The following is a 15481-nucleotide window of genomic DNA, read 5'->3' on the forward strand; positions in this document are numbered from 1 at the left end:
TCCAACGAAGCCATCCTCCAAAACCCTGCCTGGCAGCCCCTGAGGTCAAGCTTCCACAAACAGCTCCCCCCTCCCCCAACTAGGTAGCCAGGCTTCATCTCAGTCCTACCCACCACATACACAATGACCCACCCTTGCTCTCCTCCACTTCTGTGCATCTATCATTATATGGTATCTGGTACATAGTAGGTGCTCAAAAAACACCCTCAAATGATTGCACTAAATGGAAGCATGAACTCACCATATCATCTTTAACGTTTACATGTTGGTATTTTCTATCAGACCAAGACCACGTCTCCCCATTCCCCTGCCCCCAGCCCCCAGCATAGTTATAATAATGCAGGCACAGCAAACACGTGTGGACCCAAAGCATCATCAGTGCTGGCATGGCGGGTTGTAGATGAATGGGAAGCAGAGTCACATAAACCTAAGTTCTCATCAAGCCTCTGACACTCACTAGCTGTGTGATCTTGAATAAAATACTTAACAACTCTGGTTTTACTTCACTCATTTGTAAACTGGGGATGGTACACACATATATTATATGACTTCTTCCAACTAGACCCTCTCCTTTCCTGTAACAAGACTGTATATCCTGGCCATTCCCGTGTGACTGCAGGGCACCCCTGTAGGAAGAAACTGCTTCTCTGGCCATGACCTTGGAGTTGGCCACGTGACCTTCTCAGGCACTTGAAAGTAGCAGAAGTGGCCTGTGTCCCACCTGGGCACAGGCTCTAAAAGCCATGGTGGCTGTAGCAGTTTCTCCCCGGTCGCAAGCAAGGCATCCACCTAATGAAGGCCCTGGTCAGCCTGGATCCCAAAAAGAAGGCGGCGCTCGGAGAAGATCCACAGTCAATCCAGCTTTTGCAGCTGATGTTTAATGTGAGCAAGAAATAAACCTCTGGTCTCCTAAGTCACTGAGATACAAGGTTGTTAGCCAGAATACGCCAGCAGAATCCAACTCTAGAAATGTTGTGAGAATTCCATAAACTAGATGAGCACTTAACAGAGAGCGAGGCCAGCGTATGAGAGATTTGAACAAATCTAAGTGCCTTCCCATCGTGTTTGCATCTAGCCCAGGCACGGGCACAAAGCAGAGGTTTGAAACTGTTCAAGTAAATGAATAAATAAGTAAGTTGGGCTTAATTTTAAACACCAAAGCACAGAAATATCCTTTACTTCCCGTCATTTTCTGAATATAGATTATTTTGACAAAATTTTGTAACATAATTTCCAAATAGCCTGCTAAAGTTTCTAGAAATATTTATATACAGTCTGAAAAAATTAAATAATTTACAAGTTCATCTTGTGGGAAGCTAGCACAACAACAGGGTAAATCTTTGAATCACAAGACATGCATTGTGTGCATTTATATGCAAAAGTACTGCTATTTTAAAAGCTACAAGTAGACAACACACAACTACAACCCAACTAGGACCTCCCTGGTTTAACTCGGTAGACCACAAGATTATAGTAATGGTATGATTTGAATTTAATGTTTTTTCCTTTCTACGTGCTTCTCAGAGAAGTAATATATAGAAATGCTTGTCTTGCTTTAAATTAATAGGTATTCATATTATCCACTTTATCATACAGACTTAGGAACTTAAAAATTTCAGAAAAATAGGGCTTCCCTGGTGGCTCAGTGGTTGAGAGTCTGCCTGGCGATGCAGGGGACACGGGTTCATGCCCCGGTCCAGGAAGATCCCACATGCCGCAGAGCGGCTAGTCCATGAGCCATGGCCATTGAACCTGAGCGTCCGGAGCCTGTGCTCCGCAATGGGAGAGGCCACAACAGTGAGAGGCCCGCATACTGGAAAAAAAAAAAAAAATTCAGAAAAATATAGCAGAAACTATAGAAATGAATATCTTTGTTTCTATCACAATTGATTTCACTTAACCATCTCATTTCATGGATGTCAGTTTTCAAATAGAAAAGCATATCATAAAACCATCCTTGGAGTCTACCTTTCCATTATTCCTCAATATTTCACATAATATTACCTAAAGAAACAGCATTAATTTCAATTACACAGTGAATGAATTATACATAAAGCTGGAGGATAAAAACGAATTTAAAAATTGGCCTTAAATTTCTCAAGTAATTAATTCATGCTCCAAAAGAAAAGGCCAATAGAAATTAAAATGCATCAAGAAGGGCAGAACCCCTGAAAGTAGGGGTGAGGCCAACAGAGAAATGACACACTAATATTTATTTAAAAGGCCATTTGTTTACCAAACATTTATTAAATGCCTATTATTTGACAATCCCTGGGCTGGCACTAGAGGTTATAAAATAGTAGACACAGATCCTGCCCTCAGAAGCAAGGGTCTAGAATAAGACATATAAGACACACAAGATCATGAACACACCTGGTGGCTTCGTTACAGGAGGTGACAGGAGACAGGGAGGGAGCCTGAGGGCGGTGGCTGAGCCGGTGGGGAAGGTCCAGGAGGAGGTGGAGGTAGAGTACCAGTAGCTGCTGTGTCCTGAAGGGACCACAGACACAAAAGGGGGAAAACCAACGAAACAGGTGCAGAGACACCTGCTAAACCTCCCTGCTTCTGCTGCCACAGAATCAGGTCCTCAAGTGTGTCTCCCTTTATCCGATCTTTCACTTTGCTCACCTGGGTGGGTCAGGTGCAAGATGCCTCAGTGAACAAGATGGATCGGCCCTGATTGCATGGAGCCCTTGACCCTAGTACTGGGATCCCATCACGGTGTCCAACTCAGGGCAGGAGACTCAGCAGTCAGAGGATAGAGACTCGGAAGGTCAGGGAATTAAGTAACTGTTCACAGGGACACACACTCAAAGCCCCTCTGCTCTGAGGCCTGAGCCAGCTCGACCTGCAGGCTGCCCCGTCCTCCTACAAGCTGCGATGTACTGATAAGAAGATGCTGGGGCCCTGGTTTCCTGCCTTCTGCCCACGTGCTTCCCCATCAAGGGCTGTCAACTCTTCACCAAACGTCTGATCAGTCAGTATGTGTCAGGCATATCAAGACAGACCCATCCTTCCTGCCCCAGAGTGGGAGAAACACAGGGGAACAGCTGCAGTAATATTTACCCAGTACCATCAAGGAGGCACATGAAAAGTGTTACAAGAAGAGGTGAGAGGAAGCCATCAGGCAAGGTTTCACAAAAGCAATGATGTCTAAAACTTGATGGAGGCGGGGAGCTCCCCATGGAATAGACAGTGGGGTAGGGGAGCCCACAACAGACAGGCAGTGGGAGGCTGCCCTCCTAGCACCACCAAGACACAGCCACGCCTTTTGAACCATCTCTACACCAGGGAAAAAATCCTAGGGATAATTGTGTTTCATAAGAGCAGGCTGCCTTCAGGGAGATCTATATTTTATTTTATTTTATTTCTTTAATTTATTTTTGAGATCTATATTTTAAAATAGTCTTTGAAGGGGCAAGATATTTCATTCCACAATCCAAGCAGAGCATCAAATAAAATCATGTACAATAGGGTGAACACTAATGTAATCTGAGGTGCTGTGCTGATTATAGAGATTTATTAAGAATAACTACCTTGCTTTTTAAGTAAATAGGGGTGAGAAAGCAGTAGAAGATGGTTACTTTGAAAGAAGCATCCATAAGATTTCCCTGAGAGCAGGAACATTATTTCTGTTGGCAGGTTACATGTGCACAAGCCCACTAACTCGCTGAAATATTTTTTCTCCAGTGAAAAGTGTAGCTTAAGAAAGAGAAGACCCAGTGCAGACCTCGCTTACAGCTTCCTGTGAGGACACTAGCACTTTCTGGTGGCTCCACTTCCTGTCCCCTCCTGCACACACAGGAGAGGGATATGCTCCTGGCCCCTAAATCAGCACAGTGACTTGCTTTGGGCCATGAACTGTGACTTGTGGTGACAGATGCAACTTCCAGGTGGAAACACTTAAAATCCAGTGCGCAATTCCCCAAATTCTGCTTCCATGCTTAAGCAAACTCAGAAACATCATGTCAAGACAGAGGTGTCACAGACTGAAGCCAAACAGTGACACACCTTGCACAGGCAACCTCCCCACGAAGTTGTCTGCCTCCTCATCAGATTTTGCACAAACGAGAAAGAAGCATTTGTTGTAAGAAGCCACGGGGAACCTGGGACACTCCCTGGCTGATACACTTGCTTAGAACTTGCAGAGTATCAGTGCAGGGACAGGGCCAGGCCTACCTGCATCACCATTACCTCGATGAGTGAGTGACTTATGCTTTGGAAATATTTATAATCAAAAGTTTAGAAAATCTGCAGGGAAAGGTGAGCTTTCTGAATGAAATAAAAAATGTTAGGCACGGATTTTTTTCTCCATAATGAAAACAAAACAACTGAGTCTCCTTTTGTTATGCAGTTAGCAATATCTACGACTAGGAGTGGAAAGGGGTCTTGGGAGTGGCACCAAAGTTGTAGGAACCTATATCTTATACCCTAACCCGAGCCCTAACCCTAACCCTAACCAAAGTTACAGGAGCCTATATCCTTCCTATGTCATGAGCACTCCTCTGATGAAATCAAAAAATAAACTCCTGATATCGCCCACAGAGAGCAATTGTTTGCAAGGTGAACATAACACATTATCATGAATTCAGCCATATAAACTGTGACAATGTGTATTTATTCTGAGACAGTGTATATAAGTGGCATGGTTTCCGGGAAGGAAAGGGCTGCACACTGTCTCATCGTGTTACAGGCAGGCTCAATCCCTAGATCTTCCCTTGGATTACAAAATGTACAGCAGAGGACATCTTTGCTTCCTTTTTCTTGGAAAAAGCTTTGAGGTTTAGCTGACTCAGTCACTTTTTCTTTACATGTGACCACTTTAAAATACTCAGCTAGCCAACAGACTGATGGGCAAACTTCAAAGGACGTAGTGCTGAAAGGATCAATATCTCTTACAATGGCTCTGAAGAAGCAGATAGCTTCATTTAGGATGTAATTGGAATTCCCTTTAAGAGAAAGACGAGGATAAACTTGAGAAGAAATCAAGCAAGGCCATATCTAACGGCACTGCTTGACATGGTCTTTGCAACTGTAAATGCACAACAACCCCATAGATCAATATCTGCTCTGTATTTTAAGACACTCGATGCAATGCAGAGACGGTTCCCCCTGCCCGTAAATGAGGCAACACTGGACAACATGGGAAAACACAGGATGACATTTTAAGATAACATCTAAAAACAGGGATGAGCTCTAAACTCGGACTGCAGTTCAAAACTACAGCATATCTTTAATAATATTTTTATTTGTACATCTATTTGGAAGCATACCCATTTTAGAGAGGCATTATAATATGGGAATTTTACTGTCTGGCTTTCTTCAAAATGTTCATAAAATGAGAAACAGCCAATAAGACTTGAGACTAAAGATACGTCCCCAGAGCTACAGGGATAAGAAAAATAAAACATGGCCGCTGAGCCTGCGCGTCCAGAGCCTGTGCTCCGCAACGGGAGAGGCCACAACAGTGAGAGGCCCGCGTACAGCAAAAAAAAAAAAACGGACACTGAGATACCATTTCTCACCTAACAGATTGGCAAAAAAATCTCAAGTTTGACAGCATGTTCTGTTGGCGAGGCTCTGGGGAAACAACTGCTCTCATCCATTGCTGGCGGGGGGGTGCAAACTGCCGAAATTTCAAGGAGAGAAATTTGGCAGTGTTTAGCAAAATTCCGTAAAAACTTTTTCTTTGATTGTACTTGGCAACCTATCCCTCGGATATCTGGCAAAAATACAAGTGTGCACAAGGTTATTCATTTCAAGGTGTTCTGGTAAGAGCCAAAGGCTGGAGCCGCCTCCGTGTCCACCCTTGGGATAAAATGGCTGACTCCAGGTCCAGAATACTGGGTGGGCTTGATAACTCCAGCTATGCTAGAAGGATGGAAACGATAAAGGACCAGGTGGCCTGCATCAAAGGACAAGAAGTCAACACGAAGTTGCCCCCAATGGCAGAAAAGGGAGCGATGTGAGTTTACATGAAACAGAGGGTAGAATGACAAGGTAAACAATGCCACAAACAGACACATCCAGACCAAGACAGCGGCTCTACAAGACAGCTGAGCTGGTTTCCTCGGAAGCCAGGAAAGTGAAGAGAAACCCAAACGAAGATGGGAGGGAATCGGGGGACACGATCCCAACACAGAGGCTTGAGATGTGACAACAGAACAGAATGTGTGGTGACCGCGGTAACTGGCCTTATGGTGGTGACCGTTTTCATGATGTATAAAAATATCAAATCATTATGTTGTACACCTGAAACTAATATACTGTATGTTAATTATAACTCAGTCAAAAGAATTTTTTTAACTTTTTAAAACTAAAAAATTAAAATGGAATGTGTGGGCTTTAGAAGCATGCTGATTCAAACCAGTATCTGTAAGATGACATTTTTGAGATGATCAGGAAATGTAAACATTGACTGGGTATTAAATGGTACTAAGGACTTACTGGTATTTGTATTTGGTACCACTGCGGCATCATGATTCTGAAAGAAAACATCCATTTTTTCAGAGACGTATACTGACTTAAGTAGGGATGAACTGACACGATACCTGAGATTTTCTTTACGATATTTTAGCCCCCTCCCCCTAAAAAACGGACAAAGCAAGTATGGCAAAGTGTCCTTGAAGCTGGGCAACAGATAACTGATGTTCAATTTGCTCTTCTCTCCTCTTTGGTTATCGTTGACATTTTTCGGAACACAAAAGAAGAATCAAGAGAAAGATGCTTTGGGGAAAGGTTTCGCACACGGTGAGTCCGCACGTGATATTCCAGCTTTTAAGTTGATCCATGAGATCTGCCCATCCCAAGCCAACCTCCTCTGATAACCTCAAGGACTACCTGTGGGAACTCACTGGGAGATCAACAGTGACAGTGCTGACAGGATGTAAGTGTATGGAGAGAAATAAATAAACCTTTGAGTCAATTAAAAATGGTACCAGAAATGCTATCACAGTCAGCCTGGTGATGAGCTAGCTGTACTCACTCGCTACTGGAGAAATAATGCATTCTAAGGTATTTTATTATCCCTTTTATATGCTCTAAGCACTCTGTCAGCTTGATCAATACACATAAAAACACATTTTCAATACGATGAAAAGAACTAGTCAAAAGCTACCTTTAGAGTAAAAAAAAAAAAATCACTTTTCTCTCTTTCAATAGCTGTATCGACATTGCAAGTTCATATGAGATGCTAAATGCCCTTTATGCTGCCATTAGGCCTATATTGACCCTACCTCCACATTTTCTGATGTTATAATGAGTATGCTTTTTCTCTTCTGGTGTAGAAATGCTTTTAGCGAAGAGTGACACGATCTTAGCCTTCCACTTTGAGCTGATAAGATTGGACAATTTTAATTATTGCAAAGATATCAATATAAATATAAATTTCTCTGTACTAAACCTGTAGAACTAAATATAACACATGACATCAGAAAGAGTTTACTCTCTTTTCTGTGATGCTCTAATTCTACAATTTACCTTTCACGCTATTTCACAGTTGAAGAAGCATTTTCACATAAATTGCTCCATTTAATCTACATTTTCACTCTGTGTGCAGGCAACAATGTCATAAAGCAAAGGTCTACTCTACAAGGAAACTGAGGCTCAAAAATGATGACTTACTCAAGGGCACAGTCACTAAAGTAATGGTGGCAAGACCACCAATTTATAGTCAATGAAACTGCTTGGAATAAAATAGGCCATGAGTAACAAGCCCTGCTTACCTTTCAAAGCCGATCTGTCGGAATGTCTTTTCCAGGTTGAGCTGTAACAGAAGGAAGGGATGTTTATTAATGCACAACGAAGATTCCAGTTTTGCCCTGATTTGCACAGCCCGGTAGAGATTTGCTTGTACATCTAAGCAGAATGATTGTCTTTCCTCAAAGACATCCCTCCCCACCTCCCCAAATGGCCTTTCAGAGACCAGCCCAGGTGAGTGCATACCACCACCACCCCCGCCCCCAGTAACAGAGCAGACCAATAAATCATTCTCTAAAAGTCTGCATGTGTCCCAAGCAGAAAAATGTGTAATACTCTCCTGTTAAAAATAATGAAATAGTAGCACGTTGTAAGCTGTACTCTCCAAAATTCAACTTTTAACTTCACGTGGCATTTGGAAAGCTAGAGGGCACTTTGACATTCCAGTCCATTAGACATCATGGCTTTACCTCCTCAATGTTGAAGCACAGGATTCACATGTATTTTTTAAGCTGAACATTTTAATCGGAAGTCTCCTGAGTATGAAAACGCTGTTTCCAGTGACACAATTTGACAAATAGTGTATCCAAGTCCACAGAAGAATAGCTAGGTATAAAAATGATTTTCTACAATTTTTTCATGAAATAATTCTTCCCTACATTATAAGCATAACAATTTTCTGAGTACTTAATGTAAAGAAAAGTGCTCATTTTTATCAAAGACCATGTCAATAAGAAGCCTGCATTCGTGAGAGGTAAGGGTTCTGCTAACCCACACTTTGACATTTTCCCGATGCTCAGTCAGTGGCAACAATATCTTGATTTCAGTAACTGTACAAGTAGGCACCACTGCCCGCCCACCCCACCCCCAGCCCTAAATCCATGAGCTGTGTTATGTACTAGTTGCGTTAATAATCACAGCAGATAATCACTACCTTTCTGTACAGTTTAGTCTTGCAAACAGGAAGTGGTCAATTCAGCATTGGGTCTCCAGAGGCAGTTTAAAAGCCACCCTGCTTCTGTTCCTCAAGTCACAGTAAGCCAGGATGGCACTTATGTTTCTTTCTTGAGAACTCTGCCTCCAGTGCTTTATTCTCGGGTCGACAATCAGTGCCTCCTAGGCATTAGACAGACTTTCTGGAAAGACAGGAGATTATACAAAGTAGTTTCCTGGGCCCTCTCTGAGGACTAAGCTAGTCCCAAGGGAGCATGAATGTGGTGATTTCACTAAGGGACTTGGGTTCATACTACTCGGTTATGATGGAGCGTTTTAAATAATTGCTATAAATAATGCAGGACTAAATTTGGGATCAGAAGTACACACACATGCGTACACACATAAATTTAAAGCAGATCAGGTTTATCTCCTCAGACGAAGTTACTCTTGCCCAGTTGAATTCCAATAGGCTTTGCTAAGTAGGAGGAAAAGACCTGGAATTTTAGTTAAGCAGCCCAGGAATTTCTGATGGCCCCTGAACCAGGGGAGTGGGCCCCATATGAATGTCATCTGTCCTGTGAGTCACATGCAAAACAATGGAGAATCCCCATCTCAGGAATTCTTAAACGACAGTTATCCTGCCCCTGAATACTAGCAATTAAGACACTGCCCAAGAATATATAACCTGAATCAGAAACCACGCTGAACTCCGGGACCGCTGGCAACAGTCTGGCCCAAAGTCAGAGGTGGGAGAGATTAAGAGCCTCACGCCAAGTGAGAAGCAGACAGTCTGTGCTCGGACCCAGTGGGGAGGGTTGGGGTAGGGAGGCATTTAGATGCTACTTTTCTTGACTTCTCTTGCTTTCATTGAGAAACAGAGCACCTTTTAACTTTTGCACATTTCCATTTTTTCCCCAGATCTTCTCAGCGCATTCTAAAATTGATTTTTAAAATAGACTCCATTTATTATCAAAGTAAAATAAAAATAAATGATTTTGCTAGACTGCACATTCAGGCTCTTAAAACACGGAACTTTAATTAAGAAATAGGTTCCATTTTCATATTTCTGAGAAAAATAAACTTATTCCAAAAGGGCAGAACAAGGTAAAAGTTTTGGGGTCAAGACTTCCAGTACTCCTTAAAATAAATATTATTAACTCATTCAACCAAGCACAGTGGAGATGGGGGAACACAACTTCCTTCCTGTCACTAGAAGTCAATTTAATTAGTAATTTGAGCATCTTACATACCATAGGTGCTCATCATTGTTTGCTGGTGATCCTCTACTAAACATCTTAATACATTAGGTATGAGACTGAATATATTAAAATATGGTTTCTGTCCTCGAATACCACATACTCTAGAGGTTTGGGTTTTTGTGTCTTTTGTGAGCACTTAGTCATGGGGAAAGGAGAAACACAATAAATGGAACAGACATATCCAGATCCTTTGGCACCAAGAATATTTTTGACAGCCCATTATTCAGTTGCTGGGGAATTCTTTTACAGCCATTCACCATGTTTTACATGGTAAAGTAATATTATTCTCCCGTGCCAGAGCAGTCCAACACAGAGAGAAAAGCAGAGAAAACAAAGTTGCTGGCAGACTTCCTTGATTCAACACTTTTTAAATGAGATTTATAATATGAAGTCTAGAACATGTTACAGTCTTCAGGTGAAAGCAAAGGACAGCAACAATGAAAAGAAGGGAAATGCATAGCATAGAGAAATGGATATAATTCACTAGAGGGGTTGTTCCTTTCCAATGTTAGATGAAGCAGTTAGAAATAATGCATTGCATTCTTCACTTTTAAAAATTAGTTACCAAAGGGGGAAGGTGAGGGGAGGGATAAATTAGAAGTTTGGGATTAACATATACACACTACTATATATACAATAGATAATCAACAAGGTCCTACTGTATAGCACCAGGAACTCTACTCAGTATTCTGTAATAACCTATATGGGAAAAGAATCTGAAAAAGAATGGATATGTGTATATGTATAACTGAATCACTTTGCTGTACACCTGAGACTAACACAACATTGTAAATCAACTATACTCCAATATAAAATAAATTTAAATCTAAAATAATTAAATTAAAGAAGAATTTCCCTTGATAGCATTGGCATCTCAATGACAGAGGTGACATCTGGAACAGAGGGAGGGTAACCGAGTCCAAAAGCTGGAAACAAACCCTGGGCTAAATGTCACTCAGTCTGCAGGGCAAGTTCCAGTGTCTCATCCATGTGTGTCTCAGGTAACAAAATATCCCTTAACATAATTCAGCACCAACACTCCAAGTGGGAAGTGCTGTGCCCAGAAGTAGGGCATCTACTCCTGGAATGAATCTAATCCATTGACAGCTACTCCTTTACAAGGTGAACCAGGCTCTGTGCATCCATCCTCCCTCTCCTCCCTCTTCCATCCCATGTTCCTGCTGGCCTCAGCAGCTTCCAAGTTCCTGTCTTTCCACAACAGAAAGCAGTTTCGGAGTTCTCCTTTCTTTGGGAACTACTTTGCCCCGGCCAATAAGCTGCTTCTGCGGGCCCCACGGCATCCTACCTCCCACCCTGGCCATGGGGGCAAGGGATCTGGGCATCCTCGCAGCACCTGTCTCCTTGTCACAGGTGACCATATGTGCATGTGATGGGCTAGGTCAGGCCAAAGTGGAACGTTCCCCAGGCAGGTAAGAAGCTCTTTTCCTCACCTGTCCGAGAACCAAGGTCATGTGAGCCCAGCCCTGACAATGTTCCCAATATGATGGCCACAGGGAGAACGCTGTGTAAGAGGAAAAAAGGGGTCCTGAGCAGAGGGAAGCCAGGAAAGAGGAAAGGGGGCTGCTGATGGCATCCCAGGGTCTGTTCCCAGCAGTTCTTGGTGTCCCCACCTTCCTGCCACTCCTGTTACAAGAGAGGAAAATCTGTGTTGTTTCCTCCAGTGCTAAGTCTAGTTTCAAGTCTGACATTTGTATCTCGAAGAGCACCACATATGAACAAGAAAAATAAGATTTTACACAACGCCTTGAGCATCAAAATTTTAGGTGGGAATTAAATATTTTTAAGAAATTCCAGCCTTTTAAAACCATATTTTAAATTAAGAGAATGGACATTCTCCCCCCAAATTAACATAGCAATAGAAACATGTAAGCCAAGACAAGGAAGGGAACCTAAGTGTCCATCCACAGGTGAATGGATAAAGAACATGTGAGATAGATAGACAGATAGGTAGATAGATAAACAATGTAATATATATGTGTATATATATACAATGTAATATTACTCGGCCATAAAAAAAACAAAATAATGCCATTTGCAGCAACATGGATGGACCTAGAGATTATCATACTAAGTGAAGTAAATCAGAAAGAGAAAGACAAAGACAATATATCACTTATATGTGGAATTGAAAAAAATGATACAAATGAATTTATTTATACAACAAATAGATCCAAAGACACAGAAAACAAATATATGGTTACCGGGGGGAAGAGGGGCAGGCAAGGGATAAATTGGGAGATTGGGATTGACATACACGCACTACTATATGTAGAATAGATAATCAGCAATGTTCTACTGTAGAGCACAGGGAACTATATTCAATATCTTGTAATAACCTATAATCGCAAAGAATCTGAAAAAGAATGCATACATATATATATGTATGTATAACTGAATCACTTTGCTGTGCACCTGAAACTAACACAACATTGTAAATCAACTATAATTCAATTAAACAAACCGGGTTACACTCACCCCCTTACCAGGTGCCCACTTATACATATCAGCTAATTTAATCCATGAGGTCAGTACTATTATTATCCCTCTTTCGGGTGATAAGCTGAGGGGTGGGCGATTCGGGACTGCAGGCCCAGTGCTTTATTTAACTCCCTCCCCTCACTGCTCTGTCCTGCATGGGGGTCCTGTCCTTGTCCTCTCCTTCCTTCTTCCTTTTCCTCCTTCCTATCACTTGTCTCTTGCCCCGATCTGGTTATAATATAGATTCAAAGTATTTCATTTTTAGCTCCACAAAGTTTTGTGCGTCTGGTTATTAACTTAAGAAGCACGAAGTGCCTAGAGCAGACGTACTGTGTCATCAAACCCTCCTCTTGAACCTGCGAGCTTCTACTGCGGTAATTTGTTAAACACTCAGTACGCCCAGCAGGAGCTCAGTCTGTACAAATACACGTAGATATGTATCTGGTACATGATGGAGCAGGGCTGATTATTTTTATTTCATCTAATTTTTTTTGTAGTCGCGGTTTAAAACCACAGGGCTTTGACTGTTACTTGAAACCAGCCAACTGAGTTCTCCCAGCCTGGCTCTGGTCGTCTGTATTTTTTTACACAAATTACTCTGGGGTCTTTATAACACCAAGGGGTTTTCCACAGCTCCCATTCAGTTTGTAATTTCATTTTTTCATAAATGTTATTGAACATGCAAAAATCTCTACCTTGATGTAAATTGGTTACTCACTTTGTTATGTTTCATCATTGATTACCTTTATCAATAATTTTAAAATCAACTTATTGCTCAATTTCTAATACAAAAATGCAACTACAAGTTTCATAATGCAGTTGGAAAACTGGTGGTCAAATGAGGCACAGATTTTTCTCCTAATTGAACAGGTTTACACCAAGTGTGTCCCAGACATCGACAGCCAGTTGAACTTGGACCTGCACCTCTGCTTTTTCCAAAATAATTAGCAGAAAAGGACTAATAATACATGGGAGGGGCAGATTTTTGCCAGCATATTCCTATAAAAGTGGCAGTATTTTCATATATCATAGGGGCTTCCAGGCAGCTGAACATGGGACCTGGCACAGAAATTGGTGATGAAACAGTCAAATACCAGAAAATGTTACCACTTAGGAGCTTTCTGGTAGAAGCTTCATTGACATTATTTTTAACTGTTTAAAGGAAAAGATTTTCCTACCCAATCAAAGAGTCAAGATTTTACCACACATTGAATGTTGGACAGAATGTGAAATTCTAAGAGGAAAAGAGATTCTTCTCAATTGACTAGTAGTGATATTTTACTTTGCAAATGTTAAGATGCTCTTGTGTTGATTGCACCTGAACTCCATCAAACCCCAGGAATGGCTGCTCTAATGGGTGATGTGTATCCAAGCAATGCAGTTTTCCCAGACAAGGAGCAATTTCAGCATTTGGGTGAAATGGTGAGATCTGCAAAATTCTCTGAGTCCTAATTCCCAGGTGATATTTATCATTAGTGAGTTAAAAGTAACTGTAAAAGATAAGGGTAAGGAAAAAAATCTTACCATCCCTTAATTACTACTTTTTATATTAAAAGACCTATACAGGTATATTTTTTAAAGCATCATTTTTGCCTCTACCTAATACTCTTGTTTTGTAATGTCCATCATCCCCGGCTCTGATCATCAGTATCCAGATGACATGGCTTTAATCACGTAATAATATATAACGTAACTCTTTCTGTGCCAATAAATATGGACCTCTAACCATTTTAAGGCACATAGAGTATTACATAATTTAATAAAATGCAAGTTCTTATCAATTGCCGGTGCTATACAAATTATATCTACATTTTTGCTATTACATATAGCAATATTTGAACACCTTTTACATATATCTTTGAACACTTATTTAGTTATTACTTTAAGATAAGCATGCATATATTTGTGTTTGTGTTTGGACGTGTGTGGGGTGGGATGGGTATGTGGAGAGTGATGGGCAGGGAAGAAGGGAACCACCCCTCCATGGCCCACTGTCTTTTGGGGACACATAGTCCTCATCAGTTATAAGAAAAGTTATAGGAATAGTTGGGGTCTGAAAATCCCTGGCAACTACCCATCCTGAGTGCTAGAAATGGACTAAATACACAATAATTAGAAAATGTTTATATAGAGTGGAATAGTATGTGGCACTAAAATTAGATTTTTTATAAAACGAAATGAGCTGAGATTCCATCCTGCTCGTTCTTATATGATCTTCATGATATGGTTGGATATAGAAATTTAATGAGGTAAAGACCTATAGGAAAATCACTGAATAACTGGGAAATCACCAGAAAGTGTTAAAATTGGCAGTCTGCAGTCCACCTAGGGCGGTGCTCAGCTTTGGGGATACAGGTGGGCACAGTGTCTGACAGCTCACAAATGACCCCTTAGATGCGGGCCTGATTTTAGCAGGAGACCAAGTCAGAGGCTGTCCCTGATGAGGGTGTTACGTCACCACTTCTTCATAAGCTAATGTGTAACGCACGTGAACTTATTTTCTAGGCCTCAAATATAAAATTTTACATTTCAGAGTCGATGATACACAACTTTTATCCTTTCTTAAGCTAGCTTGTGATTTCACATACTTCAACTAGATGACACCACTGGTGCTAATTTTCCTCTATTTCAGGGTGTCAGTGTTCTCTGAAAACCAAAAATGAAGCACCCCAAATTTCAGCAGGACAGATGGCAAGAACTCAGCTTTTGCGGCAAAATTAACTTTGGCCCTGACCCCCTACCCCACGACTTGTCATGCCCAGCTATGATGTCATGATGTGTGATGTCACGATGGCCAGCTCCAGGCCTGCAGCTTAGTTGAGGCATCTCTGAAATGAGGATTGAAGCCGTCTTCACACAAATACAACGAGGACGTGTATTCAGAGCATCTGCACAGTGTCCGGCACAAACTAGGTGGTATATACTGGTAGCCGCTACTGATATTAGGCCCCCAACCAGCTTCTCAACCAGTGCTTTACATGAACAAGGCTGCGCCTAGGAGCTGAGAGCATCAACTGTGCAGGATACCACAGCCGATTTCCCCCCTCCATCCCTCGTCTCTACACACACTTACACGCTCAGACACATGC

The 15481-nt window shown here is 41.6% G+C and overlaps 1 protein-coding gene across 2 annotated transcripts in view; it reads right to left on the reverse strand.

The window, feature by feature from the left end:
- Positions 1-15481, reverse strand: part of PIEZO2 (piezo type mechanosensitive ion channel component 2) — a 326164-nt gene that overhangs the window by 162610 nt on the left and 148073 nt on the right. For both annotated transcript variants that reach the window (XM_032602873.1, XM_032602872.1), the window contains exon 5: positions 7725-7757. In XM_032602873.1, the coding sequence (XP_032458764.1) occupies positions 7725-7757 (33 nt within the window). The remainder of the gene's footprint in view (positions 1-7724; positions 7758-15481) is intronic.

This window comes from Phocoena sinus, chromosome 14, assembly GCF_008692025.1.
Source record: "Phocoena sinus isolate mPhoSin1 chromosome 14, mPhoSin1.pri, whole genome shotgun sequence".
NCBI lineage: Eukaryota > Metazoa > Chordata > Mammalia > Artiodactyla > Phocoenidae > Phocoena > Phocoena sinus.